The sequence below is a fragment of the Nycticebus coucang genome, chromosome 7 (assembly GCF_027406575.1).
Source record: "Nycticebus coucang isolate mNycCou1 chromosome 7, mNycCou1.pri, whole genome shotgun sequence".
Classification (NCBI taxonomy): Eukaryota; Metazoa; Chordata; class Mammalia; order Primates; family Lorisidae; genus Nycticebus; species Nycticebus coucang.
In genome coordinates this window covers 109821245-109839901 of record NC_069786.1, presented here as the reverse complement: position 1 = coordinate 109839901, position 18657 = coordinate 109821245, and the positions used below count along the sequence as shown (strand labels likewise).

General features: G+C 40.7%; 1 protein-coding gene across 1 annotated transcript in view; it reads left to right on the top strand.

Moving 5' to 3' along the window:
- Nucleotides 1–4801: 4801 nt before the first annotated feature.
- ERBB4 (erb-b2 receptor tyrosine kinase 4) overlaps nt 4802–18657 on the top strand; it is a 1129145-nt gene continuing 1115289 nt past the window's right edge. Inside the window, exon 1 of the mRNA XM_053597917.1 lies at nt 4802–4929. Within this exon, the coding sequence (XP_053453892.1) occupies nt 4848–4929 (82 nt within the window). The 5' untranslated portion in view covers nt 4802–4847. The remainder of the gene's footprint in view (nt 4930–18657) is intronic.

Below are 18657 nucleotides of genomic sequence, written 5' to 3'. Positions count from 1 at the left end.
GTAAAGTCCAAAGTGTTGACCACTTTACAGTAATATAGTAGTAAGCTTATAGGTAGTATGGATATTTCTCTAAGGCAGTGCTATGGACTGAATGTTTGTGTGCCCTTATTTTCATATGCTGAAACCCTCATCTCAATTTATTTAGAGATAGGTTTTTTGGCAACTACGTCACGAAGGAAGTGCCTTCACGAATGGGATTAATGACTGTAAATTAAAGAGACAGGGGAGAGATGATCTTTCTCTCTGCCATGTAAAGTACAGCAAGGAGTCCATCTGCAAACCAGAAGAGGGCCCTCACCATGAAGTGAGTCACCCACAACTTCATCTTGGTCTGACTTCTCAGCCTGCAGAACTGTGAAGGCTGTGCATGTTGTTTAAAGTACCCAGTCTATGGTAGCAGCATGAGATGACTAAGATCAGTATTTTAAGATATGTCTGATTGGGGACCCAGATGTGTATGGGTTTGATGCAAGTAAAGAAGATGGAAAACAGGAGAAAATTAAGTATGTGAAAGTTATGACTTGCACTTGGTAGATGAAGGGTAAATCATAGACTCATAAAGGCTTACTCTGGGGATGCCACAAATCCTACCTTACAGATGGGAAGTGGGCACAGTGTAACTTAGATGAAGAGCAGGAGAAGGATGGAGAAGCGATACAATTAGAACTCTTGTATTTATTTTTAAATATTTGGGAGATGACAATTGATTTATGATAGAGTCTCATTTCCTTTTCTTAGTTGATATATGTCCCAAGTTTCTATTTATGGTCAATAGCAAAATATTTAAAGCAGCGAGCTCTATTATGACCTTTAGGGAACTATGAGAGACAAGGTAAAGAGTGGAGGGAATTACAAGTTAGGGATTTAATGCAACACTGAACTTCAACTTCAGTGTGTTCTTTTTCCCCTAAGTTGCATTTTGTCAGTCATTATGTCTTTGAATTTTATGACTTATGGAAGAAGTGAAGTGGAGAAGGGCCTATGGGAAAATGCACAGGACAAAGCCATCTCTATGTTGGGTTATGGCTTCAGCCAAAGGAAATCCTGAGAACTGGGAAGGGAAACTAAAGAGTATGGGCCATGGCAAGGTATTTTTCTCAAGGGGGATGATGGTCTACATTCTCACTCCAGTTTGGCAAGTTCTCCATTTATCACTCTTCTGGTTTCAGATAACAAAAATGAAAATTTTGCTAGCTTCAGGAAAAAGGGGATGTGAACAACTGAGCCACCAGGAGAGCTTACTTAGTCTCCAGACCCATCTGGGCTTTTGCTTCTTTCAAATTGCGACTTTATCCTTTCTCACTGCAGCCTGATCGAGCCTAAACGGAAGGAAACCCAGATAGTCCGGCTCTCGCGTTTTAGATCCCAAAAGCTACCAGTGGAAGACTGAATGTAAAATCTATATTTCATAGTGTAAAAATCCCAGATAAAGGACTTAGATGGAGTGAGTATCTGCCACCCAATTAACAGCTACCAAAGCATTTCAATTGGTCCAATTTAGAGCCAGGGAGTAGTGGATTTTTATGACAGGGAAGTAGATACCCATTAAAATGTAGAACTGAGGGAAGGACAGTTTCTAAAAAGGGAAACTTAGTAGTCTAGGTGTTCATCTATGGTTTGCTAAGAATCATGCTGGATTATTCAGAATTTTTTTTTTTTTTTTAGGTTGCAAGTAATAGCAACACAACTCAATGAAGAGGGATTTATTATTAAGGTATAAGGGAAAGTGAAGAAATAGACATGTCTTGGCTTTTAGCAATCTAGTCAGCATGCACATTCCACCTCAGGTAATAAAGATCCCTAACTCTGGTATTCATCTCCTATAGTGACTGAGTTGAGAAGGGAAGCAACTGAAAGTAGACACCATGGAAAGGGCTAAGTCTTGACTCTCGCTCATGGCGTTTACTTTCCCGTCCTCTGGCCGACCACACAGGATGCCACCTTCCTGTCTACACCTCTAGGTTTTATAATCAAAGAATTTGAGCTAGAATCTGATTGAGTAGAACCAGTTACATCAATGTAGGATGCTTCTGTGGGTTAGGACTTCAAGGTCAATTCATTTCATAGACTGCTGGTCAGATACCCATCTTTGTCCAGCTACAGGTCGTTGCTTCAATGTTAGGACCAGGACAAGAGGAGTCAAGCAGAATGAAATGAGAATGAGAATGAAATCATGGACTATTGGGTAATTTAATTGATGGACCTTTATGTGGGTCCAGTAACCACAAAAATACAGACCGTGTTTTAAGTAAGTGGACATTAATTGAAAGCCCTCTTTTGCCAAGAATTATTCTAGAAGATATACCGGGGAAATGTAGGAGATCCATTATCATAGGTGAGCTATAAAATTGGGAGATTAAAACTATGACAACATACAAAACTAGAAAAAAATCAAAAACATCCAAATCATTGACCTGCAATTTAAAGCAAAATACACAATTCATTGATTCACTTCTTACAACATAATTGGCATCAGAAACAAGACTTTTAAAAAATAAAGATACTTAAACTTTTCCAAAAGCAAGAACTTTGTGTTTGGCACTTAAATTGCTATTCTAGGGACAGAATAGAAGTTTGAAAATAAATAGCTTTTATGGAGGAGAAATAACTGGGAGTCATCCTAAGAATCTGAAAAGGATTTAGGAGGGGGAAATGAGAAGAGATTAAATGAAAGAAAAGAAAATAGAAAGGTTGGGATTGAAAATAGAAAACAAAGATAATCCCACAGAGCAGTCTGCACAGTTCTGCTGCAATCGGTACCACAATGGTCAAGTTGCCATCCTCTGCTCCGGGGTAGCTTCTCTCTGCCCTAGGCTGATGCTGGTGAAATAGCACGCTCAGCTTCTTTCCGCCTCTTTACTGGGGCTGTTACTTGCTGTGAGTCTATCAGAGGGAAGGCTTCAGGCTTCTACTGTTCTTATCTGTTCTCAGCTCCATGGAAATTCTTAAGAGACAGAGCTCTAGTTAAAAGAGTGGGAGAGGAAGGGGAAGGTCTCAGATCATCCTTGAGGAGGCAGAATGGTTTGATTTTTAAGCTCCTGTGATACATTTTATTTATATATTTGCTGCTTCTAGAGAAACCAAAAATGGAAGATAATTCATACATAGAATGCCTGTGCAAATAGCAAACCAGTTACTACTACCCCCAGGAGATTCTGGCCCCTGCCAGGGTACGGTTTCAGAGCGGTAAAAGGGAAGGGATATGTACATTGATGTGACCTAGATCCAAAATATTTTAGATTCAGAAAAGGTCGGAGACTCACATAGCTAGCAATGACCTTGGGATTGGGGTGTGTGAACTTGCACAGTGAGAAGAAGGAAGGGGCCTAAAGCCTGCTCTAGAATAAGCCTAATCATTAAGATTAGTTATTGAAGGAGGTTCTGACAGGGCCTCCTTAAATTCTTCCAGGCATTAGACAATTTCTTGCCATTTAAGACTAAGTAAGTATCTTGGTAATAGAGTCTGCTTGAGAATGAACCCCAAATCAAATGCCCTAGAGTCTATAGGAAAAGGGGGAAAGCCTCATAAAATATAAAAAAATTAAAGTGTGTGGCTCTACAATTGTGAATTTTTAATTTGGCTCAGCTGGGAGTGCGATAGAAATGGGAGAGACGGCAAAATAGGAGAAGGTATTGTGCATACCGTGAAAGTACTTTCTGTGTGTAGCGGCGCGCGCGTGTGTGTAGCTGGGTGAGTGTGTGTGAGTGCACGCGCGCGTGTGTGTTGGGGGAGGGAGCAGGGGAGGTTTGCCAGAACCAAAGTTGACTTTTCTTCTATTTCTAGGGAAAGTCCTGTCTGTAGAGCGGCACTGAGAGACAGTAGAGTAAATGCTTTCTTGTTAAACAACCCTCCCCCTCCCCCCAAATAATCATTTCTCTAAGCATCCCTCAGGTGGTCTGTCCACTCCGCCGACCAGCTGCCCCGTGCTTCTGCCCGGGCGAGAAGAGGAGCATTTTGGCTCCTGGCCTCGAGGGAGCCCTTTAAATGCAGCTTCCCCCGCCCCCACCACGCCGCTCGCTTTCCCTGACAGGTGTTTTCCCAACTCCCCAGGCCTAGGATTTTGGGGAGTGGCGGAACCAATAGGATTTTTCTTTGGGGGGAGGGCGTGGCTAGTTGGGTCAGAGCAGGGCGGGGTTTGCGCCGCTGAGCAGAGGCTGCCTGGTTGCCGGGAGGGTTGTTTTATTCCCATCACCCCCCCACCCCCTGCCTTTTTTTTTTTTTCCGGAGTGTTATTAATTTCTCTGTGGGGCTGCAGCTGGAGACCGCGGAGCGTTGGAAATGACGCTCGGAGCTTTAATTACCGCAGCCGCCGGACAAGTGTGAGGAAAGCTGACAGGGAAAAGAAGGACGGGATCCGGGGAGAAGCGAGCGGCTCCCCCGCCCCCTGGAGGTGCAAGGAATTGAAGAAGGAGCCGAACATAGCCCGGCGGCGGGGAGAGGCCGGAAACCTACCCCCGCTTTGCAATCAACTTTTTTTTGGAAACCTTTCCCCCCTCTTCCTTTATTGTTGACCAACCAGTGAGAGAGAAAGTGAGAAGGGAGCGAGGCAGCTAAGGCTCACACGCGGAAACAGCTCCCCAGTCCGGCGCGGAGCACTCCGCGCACACGCTCGCGCACCCCCACGCGCGCACAAGCGCTCACACTCGCGCGCACTCTCGCCCCCCGGGCCCGGCCCTGGACCCGCGGTCGGGCCGCGGACTCGGTCGCCCGCCCCGGGAGTCGGAGCGCCGCGCCGCCCCCCAGCGCCCTGACGCGCGCCTGGCAAGGGTATCTTCTCTGCGTGCCCGAAGGGGGATATGCCATTTGGACATGTAATTGTCAGCAAGGGATCCGAGACTTCCAAAAAATGAAGCTGGCAACAGGACTCTGGGTCTGGGTGAGCCTTCTCGTGGCGGCGGGGACCGTCCAGCCCGGCGCTTCTCAGTCAGGTGGGTTCCTTCGCGCGCGCTCCAGTTGCTGGACCTGCTGCTGCCCGCGGCTCCCGGGCCCTCCTAGCCCGTCCCGAGTAGCGTGGAGGGACCGCTCGCCCGGAGTCTCTTCATCGGGCTCCCGTTCGCCGGTCTTTCCATTCTAAACTCACCCTGTGCGTGTGCGTGTGTTTATCAGGAAAAGCCACTCTGAGCCCCTATCTCTTTTCTCTCTACTTAACCCCCTGGTTTCCTTTCTCGAACGTTTTCTGGGAGCCTAAGCGGGATCCCTTCTGGTTGCGCCTGTTTGGGACACGCGAGACCCAACCCCCTAGTTAATGAAAAAAATTTTTTTCTCTCCCTGTCTGGGCCCTGGAGGGTTCGAGAAGCCTCAGAAGCGCGCCCGGGGGCTGGCGTCCCGGGCGGTGCCGGCTGGGCCTCCTTTTGAGCCTGAGATTCGTGGTGAGTGGCGCTCCGGAGCGGAGGGGCGCTCTGCACCTGTGCGTGCTGCCCGCGGCCGCGGCGCCCGAAGTCGCCCGAGCCTGGTGGGGTCAGATGCCACCCGAGCCAAGCCAGGGCAGCCCGAGCGCGGCGGGAGGGCGCGCCTCGGCCCGGGGCCCGGTACTCTGGGCCTTCTCGGCCGGCGTCCCGGAGCCCTCGCCCCAGTGACTTGAGGGGCGCTCGTTCGGCCGCCTGACTTCTTTAAATAAAAAAATTGCTTGGCACACAGGAGCCAGAAGGCCAACCTTCCTTTCGATTGCGGTATTTGGCTCCGGGAGGAGTTCTTCCTGTAGTTCAACTTGCTAATTGGCCGGAGTCCCTCCAACTTCTCTGTTTACTGCCCGGCCGGGCTGCTGTGCCTGCTGCCGCCGGAATAGATTGAACCCTGGGCGGGCGCGGCGGCTGCGCCGGCTGCACGGCCACTCTTTGCTGGAGTACTTGAGCCGCGGGTACCTGGACAGGCAAAGGGCTAGTTAACCCGGAGAGGCCGCGCAGTGGGGCTGGCGCTTCGCGGCTTGCAGGGCTAATGACAGCGCCTGCAGTGCGAGGGCTCAAAGTTTCTGACACTTAAGTTTCCTGGGGATGAAAGCGGGACAGGGAAGGACCGAGGGCAAGTGATGTCAGCTGCGGCCAAAAGGGCCCTTTTGGAGAGCTAGGGAGATTTCCTAGCCTTCCAGGGCTGGTGCCTGGAGCGTGGGAGGAAGCTTGAGGTGATAAAGCCCCCAGGAGTGGCGCCAGGGACAGCTTTAGGCCTCTGGAGGGGTGTCCTTCTGACCTCACCAACCAAGAAAACAGCGCGCTGTAGTTTTCCCGCTCCGCCCGCGTTGCCCCCGCCTACTCCTCCTCGCCTAGTAAATAACAAGTTACAATCATCTAGCCTTTCAAAATGACCTTCGAATTGCACGTGTGCCCCGTTTGGGCTGGCCGTTTGCACCCTCCCAATTAGTCCAAAATTCCTCAGGCATACCGGGACCCACGCTGCAGCCACCTCTGGAATCACCAACGCGGACTTGACATTCCAAGCGGCCTCTTGGATACATCTCTTTTTATCTCCCTCCCTATTCCAAGGCCCTTCATATTTCCTCTCAATGGGTTGATTATGCACATTGACCCATTCAAAAGCAGTTGCAGCCGACATGCAGGCTTAGCCGGGAGGAATTTCTACAAGGCGACCTACTGGGGGACGTCTGGCTCAGCCCCTGCCCCTGGGGGAACCCGCGCAGAGTCCGCAGCAATTTGGTATTAACTATGCGGCTCTGGGTTGAGCTATGCCGAAAAGCCCTTTTCAGAATTTCTGCAAGGAATGTAATCCAAATTAGTTCTGCAGCTGTCCTCTTCCTGGTCTCAGGCGACACCAGCTCGCGCCCTCGCTCCTCTCTTCAGGTTTCCCTGGGCGAGTTGTCAGACCCACAAGTGAGCCCATTTAGAGCGCCGGGATTAGCGTGCCATTGTTGTTCCGTGTGTGACTCTGTACTTGAAATTCTGGGGGCACAAAGGCGAGCCTCACTTGTTCAAAACACAAAGTGATCCAGATGAAAGGGCCGCACAAAGGAAAGCTCTCGGGTGCATCCCGGGTATAGTTGCAACACGCATACTAAGGTGATCCATTGGAAACTGTCAATGCCCCTGGGGACTTCTTTTTTCATCCTCCCCCACCTCCACCCCGCTGCACCTGGCAGGGAAAGTTCAACTGCTTTTAATGTAGTGCTAGTATAAAAAACAAGTTGCTGTCTGGCGTGTGAGCGAGCGTCTGTGTGTTTGTGGCTGTGTATGTGTGTGGCTGTGAATTCCCAAGTAAATACATACTGCGCGTCTCCCCTCTCGCGGTTAGCAGTCAGTAGCAGTTTGGAGGAGTTTGTTTTGGTCCAAATGAGAAATTAAGTGCGGATAAGTAAACTAAGCTGCCAGAGGGCGACAAGATGTTGAGTGAATTGCTTTTAGATGAAACAAATTAAGGAAACGAGGGAAGACAATCTGCTTCTCGCATTATTAGACACGCTTGGAGTTCAGGGGAAAGTGGCATATTTTTGAAATGCTAATTTCTTAAGAAGCAGAAGGAATGCACCTTATTTACTGCTCTATGTGAGCAGAATAAAAATATAGGGTGGGGATTCGGTTGTATAGATCTTTAAGATATTTCTTAAAATAATTTTAAGGAAAGATAACCTGTTTTTATTTTTTTCTTTCTTTGCTTGAAAAAAGTCAGCTGTTGAGAAGATGGTTTTTTAGAAAGTCTGAAGGACTTTGTCTCATTTTCAATGATTCATTTTATCTAGAAATATTATAGCCAACGTCCCTTTATATGGCAGTTACCAAGCCTTTGCCACCCAAATGAATGGTTCCAAAATTTCCATCTTCCTCACATAATGGAAAGTTATCAATACTCCCTTTACATTGAATAAAATACGTAGTGGTACAGAGATGGCACTCTAATCCTTCGTAGATCAGTGATGAACAAGTTCAGTTTCCATTTATGTGCAAGTGACTGAGTCCTGCTTTTCATTCTATTATATAAAAGTGTATCTTTCCTGCATATTTAGGAGGTATTCTCAAATTTAGGGGAGGGTTGAGAAGACAATATTAATAAAATATGATGGAGTCGTGAAATGTATTTCCAAAAAAGCACCAATCCTTTTCTTAACAAGTGTTTACTGTGAGCATATCCATGACTACATTGGTTCCTTTTTTCCTTGAATTTTGAAATTCTTACATATATGTAAAGGAAGGATTTTTAGAAAAGTATCATTTTTTTCTTCAGAATACTTCCAAGTAAATTAATACCTATTACTATAACTGAAAATTACTTGAAAATAATGTAACTGTGCACTGTTATGATGAATTGGAATGATTCGGTTATGCCATTATTCTTTTTGTCTTCTCTTAAATGCAGCTGTCATTATTTATTTTAATTGTGCATACATAGAAAGTCAAATTTTGTTGAAACTCAAGGCACTTACCATTTTATATGTATATATATATTTTCATTTAGTCATTTGAAAATATATCTTAATTAAGAAGTTACATTAGAATATTTACCAGGGGCATTCACTTCATGGAAGATTTATGTATTTTTTGCTCTAACCTGAACACAGTAAGTTTGCATTGGCTGATTTAGAGCTTGCATTCATTTGATGGGAAATCATATTTCCTCCCCAAAGTAGATTCAGATATTTAGCATTCATGAGCCTTCATTCCCTTCGTTCTTAAATAGAAGTAATATTTATCATCTGTCTTAGGCATTCACTCTTTCCATTTCTGTAGACTCTTTCTTTACATCTTATTATTGATTGAGTTTATACATGTGAGTATATATTTTCCCTTCTTCACTAAGTATATTCTATTTTTGTGTCTTGCCCAGCAGCCTGCCACTCAGCCACTGCAGGAGTCCTCTGAGCCAGTTTTATTCTTTCTTTCTGATAAATCTGATATGGCTGATTGGTTGGACAATCACAAGCCTTTCCATTGCTCAGATTTATTCCTGAAAGAAAATAAAAAGGCATCGATCCAAGATCACTAGCATATCTCAAAAGCCTTGACTCCAAGGCCAAAGCTTTTCACGGAGAAGTCCCTCTTACCCTTTTCCTGTCCCTCTTTTCCCATTTTGACCAAGGAAGGAAGACCATGGACCATTGCCATTTAAAAAATGCTAGTGATGCAAGGAACTGTGTTACTGCTAAAGCATTTTCTGAAGCTTGGTAATGAGAGCCACCTGAGATTAATGGCTGAGTGCGGTTCACATTTTAAACAATAAGAATTAGGATACATTAAACATTGTAATGCTGTAAAGTGTCATTTTTGTATTATGTCGAGCAAGTTATTAAGAAAACTTAACATGTATTTCTAAAATAGCCGTGAGTGAGTGTTGGCTTTATTTGAGTGTTCTGCTGCTGTTTGGATATCCATGTATGATGTGTCAATAAAGCAAATCATCAAAGAGGATTCTTTTGTTACCTGAAAACTTCGTGATACTTACTGTGTTTAATTTCACCCTTTGGAGAGATACTGCTTTATAGAGATATTAATATTTACATCGAAACCAGCTTATACAGGTTCAAGCCTACAGCTGTTTTATAAACATTAATTGTTGTGCCTGTCCCACTGTTACCTTTTATAGTGATCTGCGCATGCTATGCAGGGCAGAATTTAATCACAGTGCCAACTTCTCTCTAGGTTATATCATGTTAGAAATCTTCCATCAAGTTACATTTCACCATATGGAACCAAAGTGCGTCTTTTATCTACTATTCATTTTCTGAGGTATTACAAATATTTGTAAGTTAAAGTAAAACCTTACTTTTCATGATTTCTAATACAGCTATTGACTGGATTTTCCAGCCTATAATGAAAAATAATCCCTTGATTTTCTTTTTTCTTTTAATAGGAAGATTCTAGGTCAATGTTTCCTGACACTGTGTGTCTTGTATTTGTAATAATTTGAAGGAGACTTTTGCTGCCTATGTTATGGAACATACGGTCAGGATTTCTGTTTCTTAGGGACAGTTCCTCCAGTCTCTTCCTAATACCTCAAGAAACTCACTCCATCTCTTTGTGACTTGGCTTCTCTGCCTAGCGGGTGGAAATGCATAGAACATACTCTTTATTTCTCCTCTTTACAGCACTTTTCTAAAAAATAAGGTCTTCTGTGATAATGAAATATATTCTAGTGGCAAGTTAATTGTTTTTGTACATGTAATTTGAAACATGTACACATATGTTAATAAACATAATGTAAACTTTCTAGCAGACCATCTCTGTGGAAAGAACACCTAGCTAAAGAAATAAAGAGGTGCTCACGCTGAGGCATTTGTATTTGACTGCTGTTTCCTCCAAATTTTACTTTTCTGAATTGCTTTATTGTCTCTTTAGATTTCACTGTATATGTTTTTTCCTGAATTGTTGGTAATTATGAAATGTTTACTACATAAATATACCTATTTTCCAGTGAATTTAATTAAAGCCTTAAAGCTCTTTCTTTTTTTTGCATTTGATACTTAAATTAGTGCTCTCTATTACACAAAATTTTCAGGAGAGAATAGAGCTGTCTCACTTGTATGATTTAGAGTTGAAATATGTCGATGTTTGGGGGTTTAATTCTAAAGAGGTTATGTAGTGTATAGTAATTGTTTTATAGTTATTTTTATTTTGAATAAGTGATGGCTCTGCAGGTCTATCATTTTGCACAACTGCAGGGGGCAGTAGCCACATAGACTTTAATAGGCACGGAGCCTGCCTGAGCTGTGGGTAGGGCAGCAGCCTCCCTGCTGTTGTGTGATGCTGAGAATAAAGCACGAAAATAAAAGTTAGGAGGTGCTGTTTCTGCTGGTGCAATCATGGGTTATGTTGTGATCTTGGGTTAGTCCTTACCTCCTCCAACCATTGTTAGTGTAGCTAAAAGTCATTCCTAAACTATTAACACCTAGAATGTTTTTAATGACTCAGTTAGATAAAGGCTGTTTAGACTTTTTTGCAAAACAAATCTATTGGTTTTCAATTATTTCTGTATGTGGGGCTCTTTTTTTTTTCTGGTAAATTCGTATGTGTAACCTTTCTTTGTTATTATACTATGTAGTAACAGGGCAAGTGGAGAGCTGCTTGTGCCCATGCTGCAGTGAGAAGGCAGCCTGGTGCCCCCTGACTTTGATACTCCCATACTTTCTTTCTGTTGTTCTGCTCGGATTCACTGAAGTCTAGCTCTGTTTAGAAACCACTGATCTAGTCCAGTCCCCCCATTTTTTAAGTGAAGAAACTGAGAGCACAGGGATGTTAGGTTATATGTTCGTGATAGTTCCCGACCCCAGTGCCATTTTATATACCATACATAGAAGTATGTTAAAAATCATAGGCTCTTAAAAAGAGTGAACAAATAAAAGATTACAGTTTTAAAAGAGAATCACAAACTTGAAATGAGGACAAGTAATTGGATCTACAGGTCTACTTCTCACACTATACAGCTCTTTTTTAGGGAAAGACTGTGGGATCATCATCATCCTTATTTATATTTGGAAGTAATCTTTGATTGCATTTATACCTTAATGCATGTGAAGATTAAGGAAATAAAGCAACTTTCTTAGGTCAGCTCTGTAAGAGGACCTGTTTACCTAGTTATGCCTATGGGGACATAGGATTTTGACCCTTACAGCTGCATAGGAAGATTCCACATTCATATATATATATATATATACATATATATATATATGTATATATATATATAAAATGGCACTTGGAGTGTTTTTTATCTGGGACTTTATGAAAATGCCCAATAAATAAAGAATGGTACTTTTCACATACTGTAATATGTAATATGCATGCTTAAATGAAATGGATTATAAATGATAAGCAGTGGGTTATTCATCACCAATTAATTGGTGGAAACCTTTAACCAGCAAATTCATGGGAATGCTTCAGATAGCTTCAGGCCTACACCTGGATTTAAGGTTCTTTATCATTTCTACTACCTTTTTTGGGCTCTCATCTTTCATCAAGCTCCTTCTAAGACATAGTTGTATTCTTTGAACAAGTACATCTGCAAAGCTTTAAATACTAAGACTTCATAAATTTATTTCTATGGTACATTTGCCCCCTTCTAGTTGGCTTCTGTAAAATGCTGCCTCTGGGCCTTGTGACCTTGCCTTGTTGTTAATCTAACCTTAACTATCTTTCATTATGGCCGAGTTACCAAGGTATACTGAACACCAATAAGAATATATAAGACTTGGTTTCTGAATCCAGGGACCTAAAGTAAAAGGAATCAAAATTGGAGGAAGATTGACATTTCCTTCGCAACATAGTTTAAAGATATTTAAAGAGAAGAAAATACATAGTGCTGAAGTACTTTTTTATTTTTTGAAAAGATCAGGCTTGTAAACAGTTTCACCACTAAGTCTTTGCTACTGTGCTGACTCTTGCTTAACACCTGGTCCCATGCATCTGGTATAGGCGGATAACCAAGTGTTAAGCCTTTGGGTACAAGTAGGGATTGTAAACCTGCTTTCAAAAAATGCATCTGTTAGTCTTTTATTCTCTCCTGTGGTTGTCTCTTGGTTGGTCAGGACTGAAAAATAATTTTCCAACAGATTCTCCAGGTTCTGTTACTTTATTCAGCATAGTTATGGAATGAGCAGTAATGTTTCAGGATACGTCCCCATCAGTAGCAAGAGGACGCCTAACAGGGGTCCTGGATGGCAGTGACTATTTTGCTATAGACAAACTCTTGTTTTACTAAAACCTTTCTTTGTTATTATTTCCTGTTTTTCTCCTGTAGGTGTAGAGAATATGAGAATATGAATTTTTTTTTTTATAGAGACTCATGGAAATCAAAAATAAAACAGAATAATATTTCTTTTAAATACATACTTTCATTTTCAGGGGTTCCTTTTCTCTGGTCATTTTGAAGTTTTTAAGTCAAGTTGACTCCATATTAAATCTACTCCCCAAGATCTTTATAAACATCCTCTGGTCCTTAAAAACCTCAGAGCTGGGCTATTGCCAGGTGCCCTTTCTGGGTTTCCTTGTCTCTTGTCACTGTGCTTCCAAGACCATCTTCCTGTCGCTATCAGGTGACCATTTCCAATGTTACTCTTTTATTATCTTGGTTGTTATTCTGAAGCCTACACTGGATGCACATTGTAACGCTCAGAGCCTGCTGAAATAGTCTTCAGTTTCTTTATAATTCCTGTCTTAGAGTTTCCGAAGCTGTATTATATCTAAAAACCAGGCTGCCCTAGTCAGTGCGCCATGCTTACGCTGAGCTCACTGTTTTTACTTTTGACTGTTTTCCCTACAACTCATGGCTTACTGGCTGCCTCTGCCTGACCAAACTTTCAAATCATTTAAGTTTTACTTTCAATTATACCATTCCATTTCATCTTCCTTCACTGACCACCTTAGCCTGTAGTCCTTATCAATATTACTTATCTGGCATTTAATCTAAACTAACCAATGGTTTTAATTTTTTAAGTGAGAGAATTTTTATCCCCTGCAGAGACTAATATGGTGCCTCATATATGGTGCGCTCTTTAAAAATACATTTTTTTACAATAAAAGAATGACATAAATTTGCTGGAGCAATTTTAAGTGTATTCATGGCTGGTTATTATTTGTAATTAAACCATAGAGCACAAACTAAGTTGTTCTAAAAACATAATTATAGAATTCTTAATAATAGATATTAGACATGCTTACCCTGGCAGTTCCTTTGGTGTATTCTTGAACGTCCTAGGGTGTTTCTCCAAATGGGGTGTTTCTAAGACTACCATTTATCCTCATGCTCATTTTTAGATTCTTCCCATAATAGGGTGCAAAATATTTCTTTTGGTTTTATTTTTGGCAAGTTAAATATATGTGAATACCATTCTTAAGCATGTAAATATTTCATGGTGCATTATTTTTATGTGTTATGGCTATTGTATTTCTATTTCTTACTTATCTCTTATTTAAAATTTTTAATCAATTTAAGCAATAAGCTTGCGATAGCCCACCAGTGTATTTCAGAACCATATTAGAAACTGAGGAGGAGATATAAAAAGCTCAAGATGACAACTTTTCCCTTCCTTTAAAGAAGGATAGACAAGGCCAATAAAACACAATATAGAAAATATGTTTTTAAGTGATTTTGCAAACTCTTGGGAGGAATATTTGCCTCCGGAGAAATGCTAATAAGTATTTCATGAAAAAGGGTTTCAGACAGAATCTGGCATTTTCTATTCTTAGATATACATGATAATACAACTTTGTTATAGTCAAGATTTCTCAGCGTCTTAAAATAGACAAGTAGACATATGCTTAGCATTTTAAAGGGATCCTATAAAGGAAGCACTTGCAGTATAACTGAACTGAGAGGTGACGGGGATTCTCTAAGCTGCTCTTTTAAATGATTCACTCCGCATTCTCAAAATTGGCGAAATGATTATAGTATTTACAGAGTCAGAGTCTACCAGGGAAAATGCTCTTCTCGACATTTCTTCTCTGGTTACTGGATTCAAAGAAATCATCAACCTTTCTAGGCCACTAGGGTGCACTAATTGTACCTTAATTTATAATTCCCTAGAAGAGTTAATGCTACTTTCAAAATCACCGGTCTGCAGAGCAATCTATTAATGAGAGATTTGGGGATGGAGACATTAGAAACTCCGTCTGAAGATTTTTTTGAGAACTTTCCTCATCTTTTTACTTTAAGAGAAGAAAGTTTGAGTTAAGGATTATTGTTCCAGCATTGTAGAGGAAATAGAAATATAACGTAGTATGCAAGGTGAAGTTTGGCTGATGTGTTAGTCTGAGGCAGCTACATGTCTGCCTGGTCCTGAGGGCCAGTTGCTCTGTGCCTTCTGCCTCTCAGCCTCTTGCACAGCTTCCTCACAGCAGCAGAAGCCAGTGCTGCCTCTCAAAGGCCTGGACCCTCCACTCTATCTGCCTATGGAGCCAGAAAGGGATGCTTAGCACTCCAGATCCTTCTCCCTTCACGTCAGCATCTCCTTTTGCTTTCCTTATAGCCACATGAAGAAACTTGCCTGGTAAATTCATGTTAAGGAGCCCTGCTTTAGGTCACTGTGCGGTTTCCCTCCTTTATTCTACTTTCCAGATTTCTTTCTTTGTTGTATGTTGAGGAAACCATCATCCAAGCTTTTATCTTCTTGAGAAAACTTCAAATCTGGGGCATAGGTGAGATTTGGGGACCTGAATTTATGCAGTTTGAAAAACTGTGTGTGTAAAAACAATATAAAAATAGAAATACAAATTAAGTAGAGGGCCTGGGAAGCACCAGGGCAACAAAGGGGTTCTGAAGCTGAAGGCTTTTTCAAAACTTTGTGATAAATCTGCCTGTATTTGAAATTTATGCATGTTAGGAAGTAACAGACCCCTCTTTTACCTGTGAATTTTGGGTGTCATTACACAATTCCTTGTTTTTTTGTTTTGTTTTGTTTTGTTAGTGCATGTAGTTAGTGTGTATTTATTATTAATATGGGAGAATGTATTACTTCAAGAAGAAAAATTTTATATGGTGTAAAATCATATTGTAAAGCACTTCAGTAGATGTTTGGCTGGAATAAGGTACTTATACAGAGATAACTTTCAGAATATTTTCTCTCTAAGTATGAGCATGCATAATCCAGGTGCCTGTGTGTATATATTTTTTTTCTTGACATCATATTTGTAAAATGGGTCATGTAATTGTCTCTTACACAAATGTAGTTTATAATGGTAGGATATATTTTAAAAGAATTGTGCCAGTTTTGGTATATAAAAGCTACATTAAGGTCCTATCCCTTGAAATATAGCTCACTGGATGTTTAGTCATTTGTTACTTATCATGGATAAAGGTCTGTCTTTGACTCTGACCCTCAGGCGAGGTTAAATGTCACCATTTCAACTATAATAGACATTATTACCAGCAATGAATGAACAGTGCGTCTAAATTAAAATCAATAGTTAGAGGGTGCAGATCTTTGATAATATTTTTAACTAATATGTTAACACATTTAAGAAACAATAAAAGGATCAGTATTTCAAGTCACATTTTTACTATGTAAAAATATAAGCTGAACAGTTAATAATATTTCCCAGTTGCTAACTTGAAATGTAGCAGCCCATTGTCCCTGGTGGTATATCGAAACCTCTAAAAATGTACTCGGAATTAATGGGAACTGAAGTCATTGGTATTCAGATACAATTCTTTAGTGGCATTTTTCTTTTCTTTCTTTTAAGTACAGGAGGGAAATTGAAAGTATAAAAAGCTTTAAGATAAATTGAAATAGACAAAACGTTTTATGCAGTTGTTGGTGAAAGGGGCATTCATTATTTTTTCTGGGCTTACTATATTACTGGTGGCCAGAATTAGCACACCATGAGCCAGAGAAAAAGATAAGACAAACAGAATGGTAGGCAGCTAATTTTGTTTAGCAAATTTAGATCTGATAACATCCTATTTCACTCCTGCAAACTGACTCAGCCACTCTTTGAAAGGTACAGATGAAGTTTGTCTCCCACAGTTTAACAGCTTTCACTCAATATTTATAGGCTATATAAAAATAAATTTCTGTAAGTGCCATATTTCTTACTGGCAGGATGAGCACTGTGAAGGCTGATTTATTAATGAGAAAAAAGAAAAAGGAAAACCAAAAACATTTCAATTGTTCCAGGTCTGCAGAAAATAAAACACCTGCATGTCAAAATATCCAAAATATCTTTGTTCAAGGACACATGTGGTGGGCTTTTGATATTCAGAAATTTTTACTACATGCGAATGAGTCAGAAATGCCATTATTTTATGATAATTTTGGGACTGGAATCTGGTAGATGGTTAGACTCATGTTATATTTTGGAGCCAGTCACTGTCTGCCATATGTACCAACAGAACAGAATCCACTGTAAGCACCAGCAAGTGGCTTAAAAGAAAACAAAACAAACAAACAAAGCCTCAAGCCTGGGCCTCTGTGAAAAAGTGCTGTCTTCAAACAAAGTAAACATCAGTGAAATTTCTTAATGAGGCTAACTTCTGTGAGAAAATGGAAACAAAACATGGAACACTTCATGGAAATGTTGATTGTGGAGAAAGCCAGGGATCTGTACGATAATTTCCATATTTGGAAATATCTCAGGACGCATTCCTAACAGTCTTTTCCAGCACCATGAATCGTAGGATATCCAAAAAGTTGTAATGTTATTTCTGTATCTGCTAGAGCTTTGTTATGGCTCAAGACTACCTTCCCCATAATCAAGCTCAGTGCAGAGAATAATTCTCATATTCATGAATTGTTTATCTCATCATATTTCCAGTGGTTATTTCAAGGTTAATTCTCTTCAGATAGCTTCTCTGTTGATTAAGGGACGTAGTAATTGTGTATGTGCTGATATAGCACATGAAGACTTTAAACTTGAGGACATCTTTGATTTTATAACAAGTCATCATCAAGGGCTTTCTAATGCTTTCTACTCAAGTATCTGGAAAAAAAAACAAACCTTCAGTTTACTTTTGATTTTTACGGAAAATGTGGAAACTTGTTTTGTATTTTTAAAATCCCTAAACTTTTTTGTAGGATACAATGAACAAAGTGTATTCCGTTACAAGGATTAATATTCAACCAGTGTGTTCCTTACAATTTCACTAATTGTTAAAATAGTGAAGTACATTCTTATCTTACTGGGTTTCCCAGGTTCCTTCCCTGGAGGTCCTTCCTTTGATCCCAATCAGACAACTAAAGAGTTAATACCTGACACAACAGACCTTCAGATCGCTCCTCTGGCATATGCTATGATCTGTTCTGATGTGCTTATGCCTTTACAGTCTTTAAATATTTTGAATATTCCCTACATATGAAAATTTCTCTGCATTTTAAAATACTAGATACATGAATATGAATAGGGTTAAAGTACCTTTGCCACAATTAAGCATTAGCTAGTCTGAGGAATGCATATTTCTCAGGTAAGTGTATCACCGCATAAAGGCCTATTTTATATGATGATGTTAAAAAAGAAATGACTTAAACGTGATATACAGAATGTTGCTGGTCAACAGACTGAATTAGCCTAGGAGCAAATCACTTGAGTCAGGCGGGCTGAAGGATCCAAATAGAGCAGATGTATGGATTTTCCTGAGAGTTAAGTATAGGTGCTGATTTGTCTTTTGTGTGTATAATTTGGGCTGCTAAATACTTGCAACCATTTGAATTTGTGATGGCCATCATCTGTGTGGAATAACTCTATTACAGGCTCATGTTATTAATCAGAGGGAATAGACCTGGCAAGGTATTAGCTATTACAGGTGTGTGTACTACATGTGGGACTATCCCTTGAGGTCACGACACCTAGTCTTTTAAATTATGGCTTGTAAGGAGAACTTAAGAAGTTCTTAAAAGTTCAACTTAAAACTTTTTTTTACAAAGTTAAAATATACTGTGGTATAAATTGTGAATATCTGCTTAATTATGATACTTTTGGTTACTTAGCTTTGAATGTGTGTTTAAAAAATTTCATACAACAAAATATTGGCATACTATTTCATTTGAAGTGTATGACTAAAGACATAAGGAGATGCCAGGAATGGAAAAAAGAGGTCTTGGGAAGGGGATATAATAACTGTCTTCAATAGCTGGAGTGCTGTTACATAGAAGAGGGATTAGCACTGTTCTGTGTAGCCTTGGAGAACAGAAACATTAACAGCTGTTTGAGATTGCAGAGTATCAGATTTCAGTTAAACACCATCAAGGAGTTTCTCATAGAGCTTCCCAAAGTTGGACTGGTCTTTCCAGGGGG